The sequence below is a fragment of the Pipra filicauda genome, unplaced genomic scaffold (genome assembly GCF_003945595.2).
Source record: "Pipra filicauda isolate LSUMZ 115617 unplaced genomic scaffold, ASM394559v2 scaffold78_size3787270_pilon, whole genome shotgun sequence".
NCBI lineage: Eukaryota > Metazoa > Chordata > Aves > Passeriformes > Pipridae > Pipra > Pipra filicauda.
Window position 1 is genome coordinate 801,001 of NW_024104964.1, and position 23,214 is coordinate 824,214.

Sequence of the window (23,214 nt, forward strand, 5' to 3'; positions counted from 1 at the left end):
AAGATGTGAAAGGATTAATTTACCCAGTGCTGAAAAAAATTGGCTTCAGTTCATCCAGCGAAGTGAGGAGCAAGGCTGGGGAGATGGAGCAGGGGCTTGGTTTGACACTGGTGTTATTTGGGACTTGTCACTCACAGGGTGGGTTTGTAGCAGGAGCAGGGGCACAGGAGCATTTCTTGACTAGTGAAGCTCTTGGAGGAGGAGTTTTTCAGAGTGAATTATATGTAGCATTCCTTTGAACAAGGGTGTTGATCACCACCCTTTCCCTGGTGCCTGCATGTAGGTTCTTGTTGTTCTAATATCAGTGATCTGCTGGGGTGAGGAAGCAATATAAATAATGTTTTCAAAGCTTGCAAAGCAATTAAAAAGTTATTCAAATATATATTGGGGAAGAGTTTTCATCTGCCTATGCCAGTGATCTTTCGCAGCCACAATTATGTAGATTTACGTAGGCAAATAAATACCAAGCCCTGCCATGCAGGGAACTGAATGTTTTTGCCATAAATGACAAAAGATCTTCCACAAAGCACCAGATTCCCTTTCCCAGCAGGTTGGCTCCCTTGTTTAGAGGGCAGAGCCTTCAGAGTCTGTTTAATGGAGTTGGGGAGCTCTGAAAGAACCACATAAATAATCTTTTATGTGTTTTCTTAACAAACACAACCAGAACACAGCCTTGTCCTGTAGTCCCTGTGGGCAGGTTTGGGCTGGGGACCCCCAGCCCCTACAGTCCAGTGAACACCCAGGGTGCTGGTCCTCCCTGGGACAGCTGGGACTGCTCTCCAGGCAAGTGAGAAACACGTGGAGGTGGATTTGCTTCACAAAGGTGTGTGTGAACCCAGCAGAGGTGTCCAGACCTTTAGCTGGAATACAGTCCTGTGGGATGGTGGAATCCTGCTGCTGCAGACCAGTGGTCTCGGGCCAAGAGAAGTTACCCCTGGTCTTGGAGAAGGTGCAAGGACCAGATGTTTGAAAATTTTTCACTCTTATCTGTTAGGACTAAAATGAAACAGTGACAGAAGGGTGAAGCACATGTTATTTCTCTTCCTGTAGTTTCTTTGTTAAGTAAAATGAAAGCATTCAGCCTCCAGAGCTGCTGCCTGAAAGCTTTAGTGGAGACTTTATGCCCTGGTGGGTTTTCCCTGTACGATGATAAAATCAATTAAAAAAAAAAAAAGCCGCACTGAAAAATACAATTATAAAAGATATTATATTTGTACAGAGCAGATTGGTGGCTTTCAGCTGTTACCTTGGTACAGACAGAAATGCTTTATCACTGTGTCAAAAGCATGGGAAAACCAACAAACCATTCTTTCTGGATTTAAATGCACCTGGATTTTCTAGACAGCGGTACCTGTGTGTTCACAGACAGCTCTGTGATGTTCTTGCCTCTTCCTGCACCAGCAGAGTTTCTGCAGTTTGGTGTGGATGTGTTTGTGTTCATGTTAGTTCAGGGAAGTCCTGAGGAAGACCGTGCAGTGTAACTGTGCTCCTTACTTTATAGAAGGATCCTCTTGAAACCCTTGCTTAGATTGAACATCACATCTTATAGAAATATTCTGACATTTTTTGCCCAAGGGTGACAAATAGTTATGTTTAGTTCTTAATTTTATAGAATATGTCCCTTAAGAAAACTTCTATATGTTTATATGTGTATATATATAACCAAAGATATTTCAGGCTTTGTATGTATCTGTGAGGATTTGCTGTGTGGTTTTTTGATTTTTCTTTTTAAATTTATTTTTTTATTTGTTATCTTCCCCCCCCCACAGTTGTTGGCATAGAATCCTTCCTTAAGCTGTGCATTGCCACCAACCCTTTGCTCTGTGACCCAGGAGATACACGAGTGAGATTCCCAGCACAGTCTGGGTCCCCTTGGTTGGGCTGGTGGAGGCCAAGTCTGAGAGACTCGTGCTGACCATCCTCGTGCTGCCTCCGAGGGCTCTGCCTGCTCGAGGGGGAGTGTTGGGTGTTCCCAGGGCTGTCAGGCTGCTCTGGTGGTTGTCGTGTGTCGTGCCTGGCTTTGTGAGAAACAGCAGAAAATTGGTTTGGTTTTGGGTCTTTTGGATGATCATTTCAGAGACCTATGGCCTGGAGCTCCAGAACATGCCATTCCAGGTGCTCCTCTCTCTGTTTTGAAGATCCGGGTGGGTTGTGTCAGATCCTAATGCAATCACAGCGTCAGTGAAACAGCACATAGTCAATACATTGGTACATGCAATAATGGTTATATACAGAGAAAGAGCACTTGGTGTTTTGTGTTGAAACCTCTTTTGTTTGTTGCTGGTTCTCATCTGTTGTGTTTCTTTGGGACATTTGCATTCGTGAATGACTTCCTGAAACGTGCACGGTTGTACAGACCTGAAACTACAAGATGTTTATACTTTCCCGGAGTGTATTTGATCTTCTGGATTTAGAAATTTCAACCTCACTCGAAGCTTTCAGCTTGAGATGCAGTTTTTGATACAGCTTTTCTTTAAAGGGGAGGCAGAGGAAGAAATAAATAATGGGGTCAAGGCAGATGTTCGCAGCAGACAGCACCAGAGTGAACTCCTTGGCATAGTACAGTGATTTTTGGGACTGGCAGGTGAACTGGGAGCTGGTCTGGCTCAGGGTGTATGGGGTCCTGCAGAGGTGGTAGGGCACAAAGCAAATGACAAACACAAACATGATGCTGAATATATTCCGGCTGGTTTTTCTCTTGGCCGTGTCTGAGCTCCTTCGGAATTTTTTGTAAGAGCTGTATATTTTTTTGGATATAGCAGTGTAAAATATGATTAGCAGAATAAAAACAACCCAGAAAATCCCTGTGCAAATATAAGTTGTTGCTGTGTGCCACTGTCTGCCAAGCTCACTTTTAAGACCTATACATTTTCTGGAATAATTGTCTTTAGTGATTTCATTAGTTAAAATCATATTTGGAAATGATATAAGCATTAACGACAGCCATATGATTATAGAGACCACCTTGCTGTAGTTCACTGTGTGAACAAAGGAGGTGAACAAAGGTTTTACAATTTTGTAGTATCTGTCAAAGCCTATGAGGCCGAAAAAGGTGATCCCAATGTACATGTTCATGTAGAACACGACTGCAGAGTATCTGCACACAAACAGGTTGAGCTCCGGAGGTGCAATCTCTGAATCAGCCAGGATTTTGAAAGGAAATGTCAGGCTCATGAGGAGATCAGCCACGGCGATGTTTTTGAGATAGACAATAAAACTCTTTGTGCTGGAAACGTGCAGGAAGACCCAGCCTGCCAGGGCGTTCAGCGAGAGCCCCGTGAGGAAGATGAAGGAGTAGAGCAGTGGAATGACTGTCGTAGTCACTGCTGTGCGGGGGCTGCAGTTGTTTCCCGAGGAGTTTGTGCTGGTGTTGAACATCCTACAGTTCCTAGAAGCAGAGAAACAGTATCTCAGTAGGACAGAGTGATGCTGAGCTTTCTGTTAGTTACTGTAAGTTTTCTACTCTTGCTTCCAAACAAACGTGGCCTGCCTCTCAGAAATGACCACGTTCCCACACCACGGCTCCCAGCAGTGGGGCAGAGTATTTTTCCAAGTGGTGCCATTTCACCCACTGTCTGGTGATGTTCAAGGGCATGCATGCTGCTTTGAACAGAGGGTCCATTTGCTTCTCTGTTTGACTTTAACCCATTGCCTTCCAGCCCTGGGCTGCCTCTTTCCTGGGCATGAGTCCAATTTGGGATGATACTGCTGAAATTAGAAGGACCTCCTGAAAAGGCACCAATAGCAAATGGCACTTTTTATTTAAATAGTAACACACTGTGTTTAAAAATTATTCTTTCTGCTGTGTCCCTGTTCTTTTCCTCTTGCCAGACTGTCTCAGCAGGATCCTCTCTCTGCATGTGGTGTGTTTAGAACTTGTTCCTGCTCTGTAGGGTTTTCTAAAGTGAGGAACCCACAGGTGGGTCTTTCTGTGCTTGGATTTGGAAGCAGATACTTAATGAACTTCCTAAGCCATTTAATATGTTTTGTGCTGAGATTATTTCAGAACCGTGTCATTAGAGATGTGGATATGAAGTCTTTGTAAAGTCTGTTGTGTCTGTGCAGCATGGAGGACACCCCAGGCAAATTTAACATTTGATACCAGCACATTTAGCAATGTCTGTTGTTGAGAGGCAGCCACAGTCCCAGCCAGACTCTGCGCATCTTTCCGTATCATTGCAAGTCCTTACCTTTTCTGCCTTGCCTGCTGTGGAGCTTTGCTAAGGGTCTAGAGCACTGTCCATTCTTGGGCACGGGGCCTCTGCTCTCGCTGTGAGTCCTGTAGGAGAGACAGGAAGATAGTCTTTTATTGTGACACAGGACAGTGTGACCCCACGGTGCTGAGGGGCTCCTGCAGTGCAACACTTGCTTAGACCACCTCAGAATCAGCACTCAGCCAAGGCTTCAGACCTGTCAGGACGTGGGAACTGTTGGGGGCAGAGCCATGGAGCTCATGAGGTTGAGGTCATGCCCAACCTCAGCCCTCACTGCATGGGTAAGGCTGGAGGCCCCTGTGGCCCCTGCTGTGCATTGCAACAGTTAGGTTCATGATCAGTGTTACCTGCTCTCTTTGTCACCTCGTCACACACTTGGCTCTTTCTGGAAGGCCTTGTGCTGCTGCTGTGAGTGGTTCAGGGGGGCAGGGAGCACTCTCCCATCACTGGCCTGTCCCCGTTAGCCCACAGGGTGGCTCCTGTGGCTGCTGCTGGTGTGAGGCAGAGGGCACACATTAATGCCAGCTTTTGGGACGGGTGTCACAAACAGCCTTTTGTACTCGAGCAGCAGTTCTTGGCCCAGAACACCTGGGCCAGCATGAAGTGTATTGATTTGTGTAAATAATGTCGACTCGTTGTGCGAACCAGCAAACTTGATTCACTGGATGAACAAGATTGATTTGGTAAAATATAGAAAAGCTTTGAACTTCCTCAGCTTGCAAATGGTGTTGTCTTGGCAAAACACACAAAAAGGGAAGTCGCATAAACCATTAGAAGTGCTCAGTCCCCTCTGAGGTCAGACTCTTGCACTGTCCCCTGACTGTCCCCAGTAGCATTAAGGCAATTCTTGAACTTGGCTGTCAATTTTCAAAGTTCATGGCTGATTTACTGAATGTGAGAATAATCTTTACAAGTCGTGTTTCTTTTATTTTCCCTGAATTTACCAAAGATTCTGTAGTACCAAGTGCACATCTGAGCTATTTATGGAAATGAATGCAGCTGCTTGATAAATAAATAAGCAATACAATTACTGGGTCAGGAACTGGTGACAGTGGTGAATGTCACCAGAAATCTTTTTTGAACTGCGAAATGGAGTTAATCAGGGCAGATGATCGTGCCTGATGGTACCTCTGAAGTTAGGAGGAAGCTAGAGATGGAGGAAGCACAACACACACCGCAGCTATTGCAAATTGTGCTGAGTGTGCTAAAAGAAGAACCTTGGTTTAAGATTTTCTCTCTAGTGTGGTGGGAATGTCGGTACTGGGCAAACTTGCAGTGCTGGCCATGCTGGTGCAATCCAGTGAGAAAGCTGCTGTGGGTCTCCCTGGGGGTCTCAGAAGGGGCAAGGCTCAGGAGCACAGGCAGGGCCAGGGAGCTGTGCTGTGGGTGCTGTGCCCGCTCCCACGTGCCTGGCTGGGTGTCTGGGGCTGGCTGAGGGGAACCCTCTCCCCCAGGCACTGGGACACTTCTCAGTCTGTGCTTGCTCAGGGCTGCTCTGACCCTTCTCTGCATCCCCACAGAGGAGCCCTGCCTGGCAGCCTGTGGGGCGGGTGCCAGGTGGAGCCGCTCAGTTTGTCACAGAATGTAGTGGAGGGAAATGAGATGAAGAGTGGAATTAGGATGACGAAGGATGAATTAGGATGAAGAAATAAAGTCATGTTCCCACTGCAGGAAGCAGTAAGGCAGTAACTACACTGGCACCAGACGTGGTGCTGGTGCTCCCTTTCTGCATGGCTCTGGGGAGGGGGGTCAGTCAGTGCAGTGTAACCTCTGCAGTGTCTCAGTTCCTCACTGCTGTGCCTTCCAGACCCCTCGGGGCTGGTGTGTAAGGACAGAGGGCCGAGCGAGCCGTGTCTCTCCTCAGCTGCTCCTCGGGGTGCTGGTGAGGACCGTGTCCCCTCTGACAGCAGCTGAGAATGGATGTGTGTCCTGGGAATGTCACTGTGGCTGTGGCCCTGCGAGCCTGGTGACACTGTGGGTGTGTCCTGTCTGCAGCTGCAGTTAGTAAGGGGAAGAGCAGAAGTGTGAACAACTCTATACACATTAACAGATCACTTTGAATCCAAAAAGGCAAAATCCAGGATGCTGTAGTGAGGAGGCAGCAGTCGGTGACCATTGGCTGGATCATAGGGGATGTTCTCCTGGCATGTGTTCTGAAGGACGTGGCAGGAGAGCCAGCAGGTGCACAGAGCAGATCAGCAGGTGCACAGAGCAGTGTGTGCAGGTACAAGGAGCAGTGTGTACAGGTGCACGGAGCAGTGCAGATCTACAGGTGCACAGAGCAGTGTGTGCAGGTAGATGCAGCAGTGCAGATCTACAGGTAGATGCAGCAGTGTGTGCAGGTACATGCAGCAGTGCAGATCTACAGGTACATGCAGCAGTGTGTGCAGGTACATGCAGCAGTGTGTGCAGGTACATGCAGCAGTGTGTCCAGCTGCGCAGAGCAGTGCAGATAAGGGGGTGTATTTCCTGTTAAAGCTCTCAAGGGCAGCGCGGGCTCCTTTGGCCACAGCGTCTGGACACCTCAAGGGCAGAGTTGTATTTCTGTCTTGCAAAACCCACCAGTAATTGTTTCATTTCTCCTTACTGTCTAGCAGTCCCTGTGCTCTCTTGAAATCTGAAATTCAACAGCTTCATTTTTCTGATAAGCTAAATTTTTCATTCCCTTTTTGTTTCTGATTTTTAGACGAGGGTCTGCATTATTCTGACCCCATAAGCTTTTAGCATTAAAAGGTTACACTGTGAAGTCTCTGTGCAAACCCTGATACTCACATGGAAACTCGGACAATGCTTTGAGCTCTTTGCATATAGTATCATTTTCAGATCTAGCTTAAATATTAATTTTTTTTTTAATTAAGCCTCAAAATTTCCCCACGGAGATCCTTCCCATCTCCAAATTACCATGTCGGAGTGGTGGATACGAGGGGAAATGTTAGGATCAGATAAAAACAGTTGAAGAACTGAAATATAATGACAAAAAGATTGCAATGAAAAGAAGAATAATAACCAAGAGAGATAACCAATAATAACCAAGAAAAACAAGTGGTGGGTCAGCTGTCCTGGCAGTGCCCACCCCAGCTCCTTATGCCCCTCTGTGCTGGCAGGGCATGAGAAGCAGGAAAGTCCTTGACTTGGTGCAAGCCCTGCTCAGCAACAGCTAAACCATCAGGATTGTTCTCATCCCAAACCCAAACACGGCTGTGTACCAGCTACTGGGAGAAAATTCACTCTTCCCTAGCTAAAATCAGGGCGCTAGGTCAATAAAACATTTTAATAATCAGTAATTTTGTTGTCCTAAAACTAGATTTTTAAAAGTAGTAAAATGTGTTTCAGATAAAGAAATTGTTCCCTTTAATATTCTATTTTAATGGTAAAATTTGTCATTTAAATATTTTACTTTAAATTCTATTTCTGATGTTTTAAACTATGAGTTTTATATAGTTACATTTCCTCAGTCGTAAATTAAAACAAAAGTAGTTGCTAAGAAAAGATATTTTTCTTAAGACAGAGAAGAGGAATCCTTGCCTGTGTGTCCTCCATCTGTGCTGGCTCAGCCTCACAGGTGTGGAGCAGTTTCTGTATAGGTTTCTGTAGTTAGTTACAGCTGCTGCTTTGTGCTCTGAGTTGTGAGTGGTTTGCAGAAAGTATGGATGTTCACCTTATTTGCCAATGTAAAAGATAAAATCTCAGTGGCAGTTAACTGAGAACGTTGGCGGGGGCAGGAGCAGGTGATGGAAGGCAGCGTCTCACCTGGACAGAAGTGCGGGATGGCGCCTGTGGTTCCTCCTCAGCTGCGACACACGGACAGACGGACAGGACGAGCCCTTCGCAGCTGCCCCGGCAGGAAGAAGGGCCGGGAAGCTGCAGCCTGGGAATGTCAGGTCCCGGTCCCGGTCCCGGTCCCGGCCCCGTGCGCGCTCCCGGCGGAGGCTGTGCCGGGATCGGCGCTCCCGCCGCGGGGGGATTTGGGGCAGATCGGCGCTCCTCGCCCGGGCGGGGGATTTCGGAGCAGGAAGGGGAAGGGCTGGGGGGCCGTGCCCTGCCCTGCCCAGCTGGTGCCGGGCTCCGGGAGCTGCCGCTGCCCGGGCCGGTCCGGGACAGGGACGCTGAGCGGCGGCCGGGAGGGACACGAGTGCAGCTGGCACAGACAGCAGTGAGCGTCCCAACTGCACGGCTGCAGTTTGCTTTTCCTAAACTGTTCCCAGGGCTGGCTGCGACCTTTCCTGTGACGCATCCTGCCCCGGCACTGCTGCTCCGTGCATGGGAGGGCTCTGAACTGGAGCCACGGGCTTGCGTGGTGCCTGCCCAGGGCGTGCTCAGACTGGGAGATGGATTCTGGGGATACCTGATGGGTCTTTGGTGTTTGGCTGCTTTTTTTCCTCTTCTTCTTTTTTTTTTTTTTTTTTTTTTTTTTGGTCCTGTTCTTTTCTTTTAATCCTACTCACCTGCCTGGCTTCCTCCTTTTCTATTCCTCCCATAGGTTTACTGGCAGGCTTTGAAATCAAGCACAGAATTAGTGAAAATGCGTGGTAATAGAAAAGCTAATATCTTTGTGGATGTGGGAAAGGAGTATATTCTGAGAGGGAGCTGAGGTTGGGGGAGAGAAATTGAAATTTAACTGTTTATTTTAAAATAAATGAAATATGTAAATTGTGTATCTTAGAGCTGATAAACATCTAGTGCATGACTTGAGCTCTGCTTGACAGTGTGTTACCCAAACCCTCCAGTAAATATACAATTCCTCATGGGCATTCCTTTTGTGAGGATTTATCTGTATACAAGGAGGGCCCAAAGGCACAAAGAAATGAATGTACCTTCTGTGACGTGCTGATGTCGTGTGAAGTCCTTTCCTCGGGGCCAGTGCGTGTCAGCCTGAGCCTCCAGTTCCTTCCTTCCCCCCAATTTCATTGAATCTCTCTCAGTGCAATAGGGGATATCTTGAGAGGTAAAACTGTCTGTATATTTTTGTGAGCACTCTTGCCCCTCTCTCATTTCTGAGACTCCTAACTCGAGCTGTAGTGGTCGGTTCATGGCTTTGGGGTGATGGATTTGGTTGTTGGTTTATGGATCAGGCAGGACAGTGCACGAGGCTTCTCAGGTCTTCCCCAGAAGGCACCAATCAGCCAAATTTTCCATCTCTTTCTGTCCACCCCATGGTCATTTCTTGAAGTGAGGACAGGAGGAATAGGTCAGATAAGGCTTTGGCTTTAAAAACCTTTGGCCCTCTGAGACAGAGTTTGTAACTAATTCTAAAAAAACCCAAAACTTTGACTTTTTTTTTTTTTTTTTTCATTTCTGTGCTTCCTCTCCCCAGAAGCAGCAGCAGAAGCCTCAATATCCCTTTTGGGACCAGGGTCAGCTTTGAGAGTGTGACCTACAACAAACTTTTTCCAACAGCTCCCTCATCTAAGCCTAAAATTAAAATAAGCAATGTTCCATTTGTGTCCAGATGGAATCCTTGCAGGAGAGGAAGAGAAGTGCAGTTTGGCCAAGACAACTGAGTTTGAAAGAGGAATATGAAATAAAGGGTAAGAGGAACTTCTGGCAAAGCAGAATTGTCCCCCAACCTTGATGGAATCTCTCCCTCCCATGGGCACTTCTGTTGAAGGAGGTCATTGTTCAGAGATTAAGTGAAAGAGAAATTTGGAGAAAATAACTGAAACATTCAGAAGTTCTTCCCATTATTTCAAGTGTTTGAGAATTTAGCAAAGAGCTGAATATGCTTTTTTGCTGATTCATCAGAAAAATCATGACTTGACCCTGCAGCCAACACTTTGGGTCAAACTGCCAACCTCTGTGTGATGGAAGTGGCCTTTGCTATGGTCTAATATGGTAAATGTGTCACTGCAGGGCTGGCCTCTGCTGGGGTGACGTCCATGTGTGGTACATCTTTGGGGTTTGATTGCCTGTTTATTGTTCCCTGTTTGAAAAACTGGATTTGAATGGGAAGTCTGACTCGGAAAATTCCACCTGGCTTAAAAGAGGTTCTCAGTGGTCTCTGATACCCAGTTCCTTTCCCGGGGTTTTAGATCAGATTCTGAGTTGCTCTTGTGCCACCTAGAAATGGGACTGGGAAGTTGTAAAGTAGATAAATCAGTTTGGATCGTAGCGGTTTGGATGTTTTCTATGCCTCCCCCTGCTGCACTCTCTGCCCAGGAAACACCAGAGAATGCTCCGAGACAGAAAGTGTGGCCTCTTGTTCTTGTCAGCCCTGGTAACCTGTGTGGCTGGGCTGGCTGCTCCTCTGAGCCGAGCGTGGGACAGCTCGGGCACATCCCTGCTGCCTCTGCTTGGCTTTGTGCTGGAGCCCTGGCAGTGAGCACTGCCGGGGGTGAGCGCTCCCGGGGCTGCTGGATGGGAGCCCTGCTGGGGCTGGGGGTGTGGGAATGTTTAACAAACTGTCCCATTGTGCTGACTTTGTTCCTCTGAGGAAAACACCACCAGTGCCGTATTTATGGCTTCTTTAGAATGTGATGTCACTCATTTACACTGAGTAACTTGGATCGATGTCAGCATGTGCTGCAGTGGATTTCCAGCAGTTGCTTTCCAGGGGCTCAGGTTTGTGCTGGGAAGGCTGGCTGGCTTTCCAGGGGCTCAGGTTTGTGCTGGGAAGGCTGGCTGGCTTTCCAGGGGCGCAGCAAACACCAGAGCCGACGCTCCAGGGAAATCTCACACCCCTTCTCCGCGCGCCTTCCTGTCAGTCCTGGTTGCTGTGCCTGGTCCCGTGACTTCCAGAACAATTCCCACTGATGTTTTGTGAGATGTTTTTAGAACAATTTTTGTTTGGCTCTGCTTATGTAATGGTGTTGCCTGCCCAGGATGAAGGGTCGGGGCAGCTGCTGGGCACAGCCTGCCCCTGAGCAGAAGGGTACGTTCCTTCTTCCTAGAGGGGAAATTTCTTTAGGTTAAAGTCAGAAGTTGGTATTTAGTTCTGGCACAGTCCAGCATTGTTTTCTGTGCTTTGCAAAACATTTTTGGAGTGTGGAACCCAGACTATTTTGAAATAAATGGAGTTGGGGTCTCTGAATGGGCCATGGGACCCTGCTGATTAGGCTTGCAGCAACTCTTTAACTCACCAACTTCATTGCCCAGGAGGAAATACAGATAATGGTGTTTGCTTTGAATGGTGTGTGAAGAACACAACTTTGCGTGTGTTAATGCATTGAGGTAGAGGAGGAAAAGCTTGAAATGCACCTTTCCATGTTAAATGTCCGGGGCTGTAAACAGCCATCCCTTGCCCGGCCTGATGGGGATGTTGCCTGTCTCCCTCACGCTGTGCTTTCATCTGACATATTATTTTTCAATTTTTGTTATAGCTTGGTTTTTCTCATGACAATCCTTTTACTTGAAACACAACCCAAATACAAATGAAACAAAACACTTCATGTATTCTCAAACTGGATACCTGATTTCAACAGCGCATGGTCTGGACAGACTGTTGGCAGTGGAGTTGATCAAAAGTTGCGTGTGTGTGAGTAGTTTATACTTTAGATGTTCATCCTTTATATTTTGAAATTCTGTTGTTGTAGGATTTCCTATAGTATGGCTGTGCTTTTTGGTTTAAAATGGCATTCTTGGTTGAAACTTTTTCAGAATTGTTGAACTAAACCCAAGTGTGTCAGAGTGCTGCCTGCAGTGAGGAAGGGAAGCGTGCACTCTGAGCAGCGTGGGGAGCCCCAGAGGAAGGGGCAGTGCAGCGTTTGCCAGTGTAAGCTGCTGTCCTGTGATGGATTAAACATTGCAGCACAGATAATTTTTTGCAGTGAGAAATAAGCAGTTGTCCAGGGCAGAGGATTAAGAGCTTAAGGGGCGGGTGGGGCTCCTCAGCTCTGTGTACAGCTTCACCCTGCTGGAATGGCTCTGGCCACCAGGGCAAACCGTGGGCTCGCTCTGTTATACAAACATGGGTTTTTTCCAAAATGCCAGCCAAACTGAGTGTTTAAGGATCTAAAGATACTGCTGCTGTTTCTAAAGGTTTAGAAAGCAAGCAGTGAGGGGGGTTGCCAGAAGACCCTGTTCTGTACCATGTACTTTTGGTGGCTTAAGAACAAACTGATAACACATTTTACCTTCAGCCATACAAGTCTGCTTCTTCCTCCAAAATCCAAAATTCCCTTCTGCTGGTTGTTTTAGTAAGAGAAGCTTTTTAATGCTTTGTCTGAGCTCAGGGCCTATGAAACAAATCCTTTTGTATGGTCCTGCTGCTGGACTGCTGTCCCAGAGCCTGAGAGGGAGAACACTGCCAGTGTGTCAGAGCATGTCTGGTGACAAAAGGGTTGGGGGTGATGTGGTTCTTCACACGTGGGGTGGCAGCTCTGCAGCCTTTGCTGGCAGGAGTGGGGCTGACAGGTTCTGGCACAGCCAGGTGTGAGTGATACCTGTGCCCGGGGGTGTTACCTGGGCCGTTGGCAGACCTGCTAACAGAGCTGGCAGTGCTTCCAGCCCTGCTGAACGGGAAATCACACAGATCCTATTGGGTTGGTGGCCAAGCTTTGGGAAAAGCAGGATGAACAAGGCAAATATTTTACTAGGATAATCCCCCTAGAAGGCTGGCTAATTACAAAAGTATTGCAGGACTTCTGGTTGGGGTTTTTACCCTGCCAAACCTGCCAGCAAAGCTTTTCTGCTCAGTTTTGTTTGGCTGATGAGTGGATGTCTGTGCATCCTTGTGGAACAGCCTTCTGGTGCCTTACAAGGATCTGTCTGGAACTCACTCACCAGGCCTGTATCTGTGTTCAGATGGCACCGCTGCCGCTCCTGGCGCAGACGTTCTGCCGTATGGGGGCATGAGGTGCAGCAGGGTGCTGAGGGATGAGGCTGTGCTGGCCTGGGTTAGAGAGTGCTTCATGTGGGATTTGATCAAGTAATTTACCTAGCCTTTCCTGCAGCTGTTCCTCTTGTCTTTCAGCCACAGACAGTAGTATTTCTAGTCGCTCATTTTGATTTAGAAGAATATCTATATAATTTTTCAATTTCTCCCATGTCTCTTTCTTGAAAGGCAATGATGTTTTAACTACCTCATTTGTGACTTCAGAGTCTGATATTCTACATCTGTAACCTTTTCAGGAAATGGAGAACTTCTGATTTCCTTTTACTCACAAGATAAACAAGCTCCCAAAACTGCACAGATAACTCCTTTATGTTTTCTTCTTTCTATTTTCAGCTGATTTATACACTGTTCTATTTGCTCTAATATATTTGTTCTCATCCTTCCAACATTTCTGGACCTGTTTTATCCCTTCCTGGGTCGGTGCACACTTGTATCTCTGCAATAATTTATCCATGGCAATCCTGCAACTGTCAGTTTAATGCTGCAAGAACAAAACTAGGTGTGACACCAGGTGGATGAATGGTCTGTGAACTGCAGGTCTGGTCACATTCAAAAGAGCCACTCGAGGTCACCAATAGCACAGGTTACTGAATGCAACATATACAGTTCTTTTACATTGCTGGTGATAAATACATTAACTGCAGAGTAGCTCTGTAGAACACTATCAACACAATTGCAATCACAAGTTTAATAGCACAGGTTTAATATCTGGCAGCACTTACTGAGCAGTGTCTCTCCTGGGGAGGGTGAGGAGGACAGACTCAGAGAACTGTCCCAGCAATTTCCTGTCCAATTCTCATCCCCCAGTCAGGTGCAAAACTGGGGTTCTTTTTGTACCTTATTAACTACTACTGTGCAAAGTGCTGTGGGTGGGATTGTGGTCCAATCTTCTGTTCCTTGTGGGTGCATTGTACAGAATATATTTAGGTGAGCGGTGGACTCAGTTTGTACAGAGCATTTCTGGGTAACACAAGCCACAAGACCTCCATCCTGTTGTCATGTTTGCACCATGGGCTCTGTCACATATTGAGTTCTGCACTGGCTTCCCTGTTTGATGCTTCCAACACCAGTGCCTGGCTGGGTGAGCCTGTTGTGCCCACGCTGGTTATGGTTCCCTCTGCTTGATCCATCAGGAGAGCCTGGTCAGCACCACTGTTTTTTTTTAGAACTTTGGGTGGGTTTAATTTCCTTTTTTAGGATTCCTGTGAAGCTGCACTGGTGGAAAGCCACAGGAAATGTCATTGCTAGAGAAACCTCAGAAGTAGAGGGTATAATGTATGTAGTGACAAAAGTCCTGCACCAATTGAGGAGAGGAGCTGGCTCTGAGTACGAGTTCAAATCACACTTCTACCACAATAACCCCCTGACATGGAGAGTTCTGCCTGGGCTATTCAATCAGTGTATGCGAAATATAATTAAATTTGATTTACAAACACTGTAATGCCAAGTTTACCGAATGAAAAAATCCCAAGTGTCCATGAATTGCTTAGTTGTTCAAGAATTGCTCTTTACATTCTTATGTCAGATCTGCTGTTGTGCTTCCAGCCAGAAAACTGTGTTTCCTGTTAAAAATGGTACTCTGGGACTGCACAGCCACAGTTCACATCTGTGTCTGCCCTGATGTGGCTCTGAAATGACAGTGTAGGCTGGGGCCCGAGACTTTCCCTACAAGCTTCCTTGTACCTTTTTCTTTCAAGATGGACTTTTAAGGACCAAAATTCCATGTCAAATCTGGACAAATTAAATATAGTTATCTGGTATTTGGGGATTGGGATGTTGTTGCATAATTCATTTTTAGCCCTGGGAAAATATTTCACAAACCGCATCTTCAAAGAGCTGTTGTGTGTGTGAGTGTGTGCACAAACCAGTGATGGGGGATTATCACAGATACACCACGTCCAGATAAAGTAAACTGCTTTTGGGGTGATTTTACAGTGAAGGGTTGTCTGCATACAAGTTGTCAGGCTGCAGAGCCCAGGCTGGTCCTGGCTGGCCTGTGTGCTGGGAGCGTGTGGCCGAGTCTTCCCTTCCCAGATTTCATATGGATGCCCCACTCCTGGGACCACACTTCCCAGAAACTACCCATTGCTTTATCCCTTTAGTCCCCTGGAAAGGGGGGACCGTTCTTCAGGCTGTTCTTTGAAGGGCATGGCCCCAACACCCGAGTGTGGTTGCTTTGTGTAATAGATTTTTTTGGTGCAAAGTTCTTATGAGGAATCAGCAGTACTGTCTCTCCTAGGAGGAAATCCTGTGTAAATCCATCCTTTAGCTAAAAAAATCAGTGTGTAGTGGGAAAGGTGGTGTGTGTGCATCCTGTCAGGAGGGTACACAGCCGCTGGAGGGATGTGGGTGCCCATCTGGTGGTGTTTTTGCAGCCATCCCTGCGCTGCACCATCAGCTCCACGCTGTGCCAGGGTGGATCCTGGACCCTGCATGCCTGTTCTCCACCTCCTCACCTGCCCTTAGTGTCCCTGGCGAGGGACACACAGGGATTTTTCTGCTGAAGTGGCTCTTTGGGCTTTGCTGGTATTGTGTGGGAATTCCACCATCGACCTGGGAAAAGGTCACTGTGAATTTAACACAGGAATTATCAGGCACAGCTTAACAAACCATAAACCCTTGGTGCTTTACAGCTGTAAAAGGGAGACCAGAAGAACTTGGTCTTGATTTACTTTAACCATATAAGACCTAAGAGGAAAGTCTTTGGTTAGGAATGTCTGTGTACAGACATTCAGTATCATTCCATTCAATTTGGTGCTTGCGAGAATTTAAACTATGAAACCCAGTCCCCAGAATGGTTCTCTTAATATGTTTGTATGTGCATGGACCCCTTAGGGTACTAAATGGCAGATTTGGTCCCAGAACTAGTCTTTGAGGGTGTGTGTGAACAGTTTTCTGCAGAGCTGATTAGGAAACAGGGTTTATCTGTGGTATTTTAGCCATTTAAAGTATTTTTATTTAAAGTAGGATAAATATCCAAAATATCCTGTCTTCCTTTCCAGAAATGTTCTCCCCTGGACAATGTAAGTAGTTTTATAATACTTTCATTAATCCAAATATTATCATACTTACATTTCAGCTTTTTAATTATTCATAAAACAAAATCTAAACCTAAACTAGCATTGTAAAAAAAAAAAAAAAAAAAAAAAAAGGAAGAAAGAATCCTTGTTTCAGCAGAAAACTTCATCAAAGATGTTCTCGTGCAGAATTTAATCTTGTTATTTGAGTGCTTCATTTTCAGGGTTTTCTTGTCAAACACTTTTTTCCTGTATTGAAGGAAAGTCCTTATCTGTGTAAGGCACTGGCTGATGGACTGTTGCCATCTCCTGCCTGTGCAGCTGCACTACAGCCCAGGGCTGGCTGTGAGCATGGATTGCTCAGGGCACCTGCCTGTTCCTGCCAACCTGCCTTTTTTAAGTTGGTTATTTTTTGTCTGATCAGCTTTTGATCTAAAGAAGTCTGATTAGTCCCCGATGAGTCCAGGACAAAATGATGTGTGTGAATGTTGTTGGGTTCAGAGGGTTCACACCCTGGGTGAGGTGCTGCCACGCTGCTGTTTGGGCAGCCTGAGCCTCACCCTGTGCCAGGCACAGCGAGGGACCCCCAGGGCCTGTGCCACCTCCTCCCCTCCCCTTCACCTGCCACCATCCACCGGACCCTGGGGGTGCTGACCCCTCCTGTTGGATCCTGCTCTGAGGCCAGAGTGTGTCCATCCTGGCTGGAGCCTCCTGCAGCTCTGGGTTATTTTCTAAGCTGAGGCAGCCTTAGGTTGGCCTTTAAACCAACCAACCAACCTACCAAAACAGCCCCAAACCTTCCTGGAGTGAGCCTGATCCCTGTGGGGATGGGATTTGAGATGGATGTTGGTGAGCTGAACATGTCTGCACATTCCTTAATGAGCTTCCATGGTCAGATACTCAAAGAGACATTTTATTTACACGATGTACAAACAATCTCACAAGTGAGCAGAGTCTCTGTGGGTGCCCTCAGACATCAGTGTATTCGTGGTAGATGCGCACCTCTGATCTCCTGACGCTCTGCAGGGACCTGATGCTCTCGCTCCTGGTTCTCATGTTGGATTTCCTGAACAGCCTTCGTGAGAACGACCGGCACATGAAAAAGTAAATGATTGGATCCAGACAGACATTGCATGCGGACAGGAACAGTGTCATTTCCTTACAATAATACAAAATTTTATGGGCAGAGTCATCTAAAATTTTGTCCAGGTGACTAAAAGTAAAGGGTATTCGGCACAAATGATAGGGCAGAAAGCAGGTGAAAAACACAGCCACGACAACCCTTATGCTCTGGTTGTGCTTCCGCTTTCGGCTGGACGAGCTGATGAACTGCTTGCTGGATTTGTAAATGTACCTGGATATGGCAATGTAACACCCTATCAGCACTATCAGCACCACCACGAACATGCAGGTGTTGATGTAGATGACAGCCGAGTGCCACTTGACCCCCAGGGGAGACTTCAGCTTCAGGCAGTCGTCGATGTTCCTCCTGGTGGGGTAGCCGTTGGTGAGGATGAGGTTGGGCAGTGCCAGGAAGGCCATCACCACCCACACGCAGGCCGACAGGATCTTGGTGAAGGTGATGCTGTACATCCTGGAGTCTCCAAAGGGCTTCACCACCTTCAGGTAGCGGTCGATGCTGATGAGCCCCAGGAAGACGATGGTGGTGTACATGTTGGCGTAGAACAGCACCGTGGTGTAGCGGCACAGGAAGGAGTTGAAGTGCCACGGTCCCAGCTGCGAGTCCTGGATGATCTTGAACGGGAACGTCAGTGTCATGAGCAGGTCTGCAACCACGATGTTTTTGAGGTAAAATATAAAACTGGTTTTATTTCTGATGTGGAAGAAGATCCACACTGCTAGGCCGTTCAGCAGGAGGCTGGCCAGGAAGATGACAAGGTAGAGCACGGGCAGGACGATGGTGGTGAACTCGTCGTGTGTGGAGTTCCCAGGGGAGCTGGTGTTGGGCGAGGTGCTGTTGTCTGGGCTGAGGTGATCGTCTGGGGGAAGGAGGGAAAACAAGTTTAAAGCTTTTTCTGGTGCTTTACAAACAGGGCCGTTTTAAAACCGTCCTCTTTAAAACGGGCTCTCTCTGGGCAGTCCGGAGGCTGCTCGGGTGAACCATGAATCAAAACTGCAGGTTGTCAGCTCTTGGCTTTCCTGACAGCATGCAACTTGTGAGCTGAGATGATGTTTGTCAGGAGACAGGGCTCTGGAAAGACTCCTCAGGTTTATCAAAATGCTCATTTAAAACTTAGTTTACTTAAATGTATTTAAAAATCACAGTCTCTGGGGGATTCTAATATTTCTTGTGTAAATGTTTGAGAAAAATTTCAGACTTACAAACTCTGTCATAAAATGACAGTACATTTTGTTTCATGTTGTTTATGCTCTGACCTTGTCTGGTGAGGCAAACCAGGCTGGCCCGTGCTGAAATGACTTATTTCTTTCAAATGTTGGTAGGAACTGACAGTAACAGGGTAAACACTTCTCAATCACTTATATTTCCATCGTTATTTTACCTGGCAGTTTTCCATAGGACAAATTGTACCCCATCCTTTGTGCTGCTGTAGGTTTTCAGCGGAAATGCTCTTCAGGAGTCCCACTGGCAGCTGTGGATCCAGGATGCGGCAGGGCCTGTGCCAGGATGATGTTCTGGGGAAAAAAAATTCAAATTAAAACAGAAGAGCCCACCTTCCCCTCCCTGGCAGGGAGAGGAACTTTCTGAAAGGAGCTTCCTCTGGAATTCCCAGTGAGGAGCTGAGGCACGTTGAGGGCCAATCTCTAGGTACTGCACAGGGTTCTGCTGTCAGGGTCTTGATCGCCCCATCCCCACTCATTTCAGTGATGAATGCCAAAGAGTGGAATTCTTTTTAAATTTATCATCTCTCGATTCTTGAAGGAAAAAGCTGCACCCATAATTATGAGATAAATGTGTATAACTTCCTAATGTATCCCCCAGGTTGGGGTGGAAATGGCAAGTTGCTGTTCCTTTCTCATGATTTGAATAAAGCACATCAGAACCCAGCACATGGGAGACACTCAAACCTGCAGAACCTCACCTATGCCATGATGGCATCACAGTGTTTGACATTGTTCAAAGGGATTTTGCCAATACCTGTTTGTAAGGCTGTGCTCCAGACTGGGCTTTCTTTTACCAGTATGCAAATGCAGTAATTTTTCTGTGCTTCACTTTCTGCTTACAAGTTTTGATAGGAAAACTGGCAAAACAGTTCAGATCTCAGCAATTCCACCAGACCTGACTGCTCCCTTGGGAATGTGGAGATGATAGGATTCCTGCAGCCCTCTTGCAGATCTGAACCTGTTTTTAGGTGCCATCCCCACGCAGAACCTTGCTGTGTGTCACTAGATGGCACCAAAGCAAGTCACTGAGTATGGAAGCATCAGTAAAAACTTTAATTCCGATATTTTAACCTTTTTATCAGTCTGGCTTCTTGCCTGGCACTGTTGGCTCTGACAGTAACGCTACTTGTCAGGGGTGTTGTAGGTATTTTGTTTTCTGCGGGTCTGAGCAGCAGTTACCCGTCATGTTTTGCTGTTGTTGAGGATTTGCAGCTCTCCTTTCTGCCCAGGAGGCAGAGATCAAAAGAATACATGATTTTGTGAGAAGATGCATATCTAACTCCTTATGCAAATAAGGTACTTACTTCCCTGCTTTTCAGAGTTCCTTTTAAGTCTGCATAATTCCTGGTCCCTGGAAAACTCCTTGTTCTCAGGCTCTTCAGGCAAGTGCTATCCTAAATCCTCAGTCCAGAGAGGTCAGTGAAGCCTTGGATGAGTTGCCTGGGATTGAGGGAGAGCAAGTGGTGGCTCCTGTGTCCCCCGTGCTGCAATCCTGGGAAATGCTCCAGGATTCGATGGAGCTGCGTATGGATCTGTGTGGAATGGACTGCTCATCTTCTGGTGTTATCTGGTCCCAAAGGGTTTTGCTCTAAATCCTATTAAAAAGGGCTCCTTTTTTTTTTTCCACCTTTGCATCTGTTCTTGTAGGTGGATGTTGTCACTGAGACTGTAAAAATCCAACATCAGGTGGTATCAGTGGATGCCTCTTCCTGCACAGGCAGCCCTGACACTCTCCAGAAGTTCTGTCTCTTGTTTTACATGAGAAAACAGGTGACTGTGTTCTGGTGCTGGTGGAAAGCTCCCTGCTGCAGAGATCTCTGCAGAGAGGCAGCCCCTGCAGCCCCCTGCCCTCGTGGCACCCGTGATGCTGCTGCAGTTTGGAGCTTTAAAGGCTTCCCCAAACAGGTCTGTGCAGAGCTGCAGGGCAGCACTGGCACCGTGCTCCTGCTGCACAGACCGGTCGTGTGACAGAAGGGGGGATGCACAGTGATGATCCTGCTCAGACTCACCTGTCCAAAGGTGTTTCCATAGTTTCCTGTCTCAGTCTGTGGGGCTGGGGTTGCTGTGGTGGGCAGAGCACTGGGAGCAGTGTGGCTTTGTTACAGACGTGCTGGGGTAGGTCAGCAAGGCTTGTCTGAGTCAGAGCTGGTGTATCCCTGTCCTTGGGTTCTTTCTGGTGAATACCACTACATTGCAGACTCCAGGAGAGGAACAAAGTTATCCTATATAGAGAATTCCCTGTTTTTCATATATTCTCTTGCAACAGGAGTTGAAGACTGTCTTGTCTTTAAAGAGCATTGTAGGTATTTTGTAATTGCTCACTGACTGTGTATTCTGATAGTGGATTTTTTTACTTTTTGGAATGTGGTATTTCCATGTTCGACAGGGCTGGCTTTCCTCTCCTCGTCCGGTTCTCTGGATACTTTTCTCACCAATTTCACCTGAAGCAGCTGTCTCAGTCTGCTATACAAATGTATTCTGCTTGGATGGCTTTGAAGATGCACTAGAAGCTGCTCCTTTTCTCAAGTAGCTTTGTAAACCAGCATATATTTTACTTCTTGTAACTCCTGCACTTGGTTGGTGGTTGATGAGGTCATCTCTTGCTGCTGATGTGAACAGACTGGTTTATGTACATGACTGTAACCTCAGAGGAGAAATGAAATAACAGGCTGCATAGCAGACTTCAGTGTCAGGTGGGCAGGGAATGACTATAAAGTTTTTCTAGTGACTAAGGCTTGAAGTTGCCTCCCTGTTTAAAGAAATTGTATATCCTCAAATCTAATTGCTCATTCTTCATCTTATTTACAACTATTTAAAATCAGAAAACTCTCTTTACAACCTAGACCAGCTATTCTAGGTCATGGAGCTGCAGAGTCTTAAGTGATGGTTTTTATTTGAACACATAACTTGTTGATATGTGGCTTCTCGCCAGTCCCTCTGCATTCATCACCATAAGGTTGGGTAAATGACAGGGTTAATGCAGCACAGACATGTGAGGCAGATATTAAATCTGCTGTTGGCTGGCTGCAGTCACGTTCTTTTCTGTTGCCTGTCAGAAACAAATCATGGAGTTACTTGTAAAGATTTAGGGGAAAAAAGCATCGGTGCAGCTGCAGGGTAAGAGCCCATGTCCATGAAGCTGCTGCAGGGAGAGACACGGAGCCTGTGTCACTGCTCTCTGTGTCAGCCTGCTCCTGTCCTACATCCCCTGAGCCCACTCCTGTCCTGCATCCCCTGATCAAGCCTTCATGCTGTGTTTTCCTTTGCCTGTGTCTGCTCACCCTCCTCAGTGCTTTCCCTTGTTCACTACAAGCCCAGTAACTAGGGCACTGCCACCTTTCCCTTCCTCGGAGGCCTCTGTCAGAAATGGTCCATCTCCTTTTTGGTAAAGGTGTATGTTAATGTGCTGGTAATGCACGGTGGAATAACCTGAAATTCCTGTTGGAATTGCTACTTACATCAGTGAGTTACACCTCTTGCTCTCTCATGCTTTGCACACTGCATTGGTTTTGGCATTTTTGCAGCCAGCACATCCCGGTCCTTGGCTCTGCCTGGGATGGGGTGGGAGCTCCTGGGTGCCCACTGAGTGCCCACTCCTGTGTGCCCACTGCTCCTGGCTGAGCCCTGGGGTGCCCAACCCCGTGTGCCAGACCCAGCTGGCTGGACCTGTCCCTGCTCCCTTCTGCTGTGGACAGGGTGCCACAGCCCTGAGGGCTTTGTGCCCTTGGCCCTGCTGTCCCAGTCCCTGGGGCAAGGCAGGGGGGTGTGCAGCTGGCATGGGCTGGATCCCTGGGCCAGGAATGCTGCTGTGCTCAATGGCTGCATTGCAGAGGCTGAGAGGAAAGGACTGGTGTGTAGCTGTCTCCTGCTGTGCCTTACGGTGCCCATCTGCTCAGTCATAGCCAGAAACAGGAACCTGCCTCTGCTTAGAAAGCTGCTCGTCTGCTCCAGCATCTGGCATAAAACCCCCTTCTGGGCTTTCAGGTTCCTCCTTAAACTTCCCCTAATTTCCAGCCTCCTCTCACGTCTCAGAGCAGCACAGTGTCCTGCCCTGGCCCGGCTGCAGTGCTACTGGCTTCCCTCTGCTGGAGCAGTTTCCTGTGTCTCCAGGATCCCATCCTGTGCCTGCCCTGTCCCATCCATTTGTCTTCAGAAGGAGATAGGTGAGGCTTCAGGTGGTGGTCAGGCTGCTCCCTGAACCCTGAGCTGACATCCGTGTTGGAATGCACGTGGGAGCACTGTCCCTCTGCTCCCCCACACTGGGACATGCTGCTGATGGGACACCATCCCCACGCTCACTGTGCCCAAGAGAAGGGTCACTGGAACCTGCAGAGCCCCCAGATACGGGCTCTGACTGACGGGGGGGTCGGTGTTCCTCGCTCCTCTGGCTGTGACAGCTGCAGTGCCCCGGGAGGCTCCGGTGCCTGGGCTGGCTGTACCTGCTGTCAGAGCAAAGAGCTGACTGTGCTCACTCCTGCTGTGCCTCAGTGTCCTCCCGTGCTGTACTGGAATCTCACAGCCTGTTTGTGCCTGTGACTCGTTGTGCAGGTGCAGGAATGGCTGCACTGGGGGAGCACAACTTGAGCTGCACTCCATAATACCATCTAATGTGCAAAATTCTCATTTTGGGGGAATGTGCACTTACGGTAATATGATTTCCTCACTTTAAAAAAAATAATTTAGACAAATCTAATTTTCTCAAAGCCAATTTTGGAATACCTTATCCAAATGTAACCATCAATTTTTTTCTCATTTCAACTGCATCATTACAGCCTATATTATCCCCTCT

General features: G+C 47.3%; 3 protein-coding genes across 4 annotated transcripts in view; 1 reads left to right on the forward strand and 2 right to left on the reverse strand.

Moving 5' to 3' along the window:
- Positions 1-23,214, forward strand: part of MED12L (mediator complex subunit 12L) — a 100,976-nt gene that overhangs the window by 31,617 nt on the left and 46,145 nt on the right. The gene's annotated exons all lie outside the window — the stretch shown is intronic.
- On the reverse strand, positions 1,220-8,324 carry P2RY14 (purinergic receptor P2Y14). Its single transcript, XM_027731064.2, has 3 exons — positions 7,965-8,324; positions 4,191-4,279; positions 1,220-3,388 (listed from the first exon to the last, which is right to left on the reverse strand). Exon 3 carries the CDS (start codon positions 3,376-3,378, stop codon positions 2,365-2,367), a length of 1,014 nt encoding a protein of 337 aa, XP_027586865.1. The 5' UTR covers positions 3,379-3,388; positions 4,191-4,279; positions 7,965-8,324; the 3' UTR covers positions 1,220-2,364.
- LOC113993133 (G-protein coupled receptor 87) lies at positions 17,031-18,624 on the reverse strand. The gene is made up of 2 exons (XM_027731040.2): positions 18,584-18,624; positions 17,031-18,061 (listed from the first exon to the last, which is right to left on the reverse strand). Exons 1-2 carry the CDS (start codon positions 18,615-18,617, stop codon positions 17,031-17,033), a joined length of 1,065 nt encoding a protein of 354 aa, XP_027586841.1. The 5' UTR covers positions 18,618-18,624.

Excerpts from the sequence above, each read along its gene's own strand:
- P2RY14 (XM_027731064.2), bottom strand. The coding sequence starts at position 3,378 with ATGTTCAACACCAGCACAAACTCCTCGGGAAACAACTGCAGCCCCCGC.
- LOC113993133 (XM_027731040.2), bottom strand. The coding sequence starts at position 18,617 with ATGGGGTACAATTTGTCCTATGGAAAACTGCCAG. Across the intron at positions 18,062-18,583 it reads GTCCTATGGAAAACTGCCAG|ACGATCACCTCAGCCCAGAC; the intron begins GTAAAATAACGA and ends TCCTTCCCCCAG.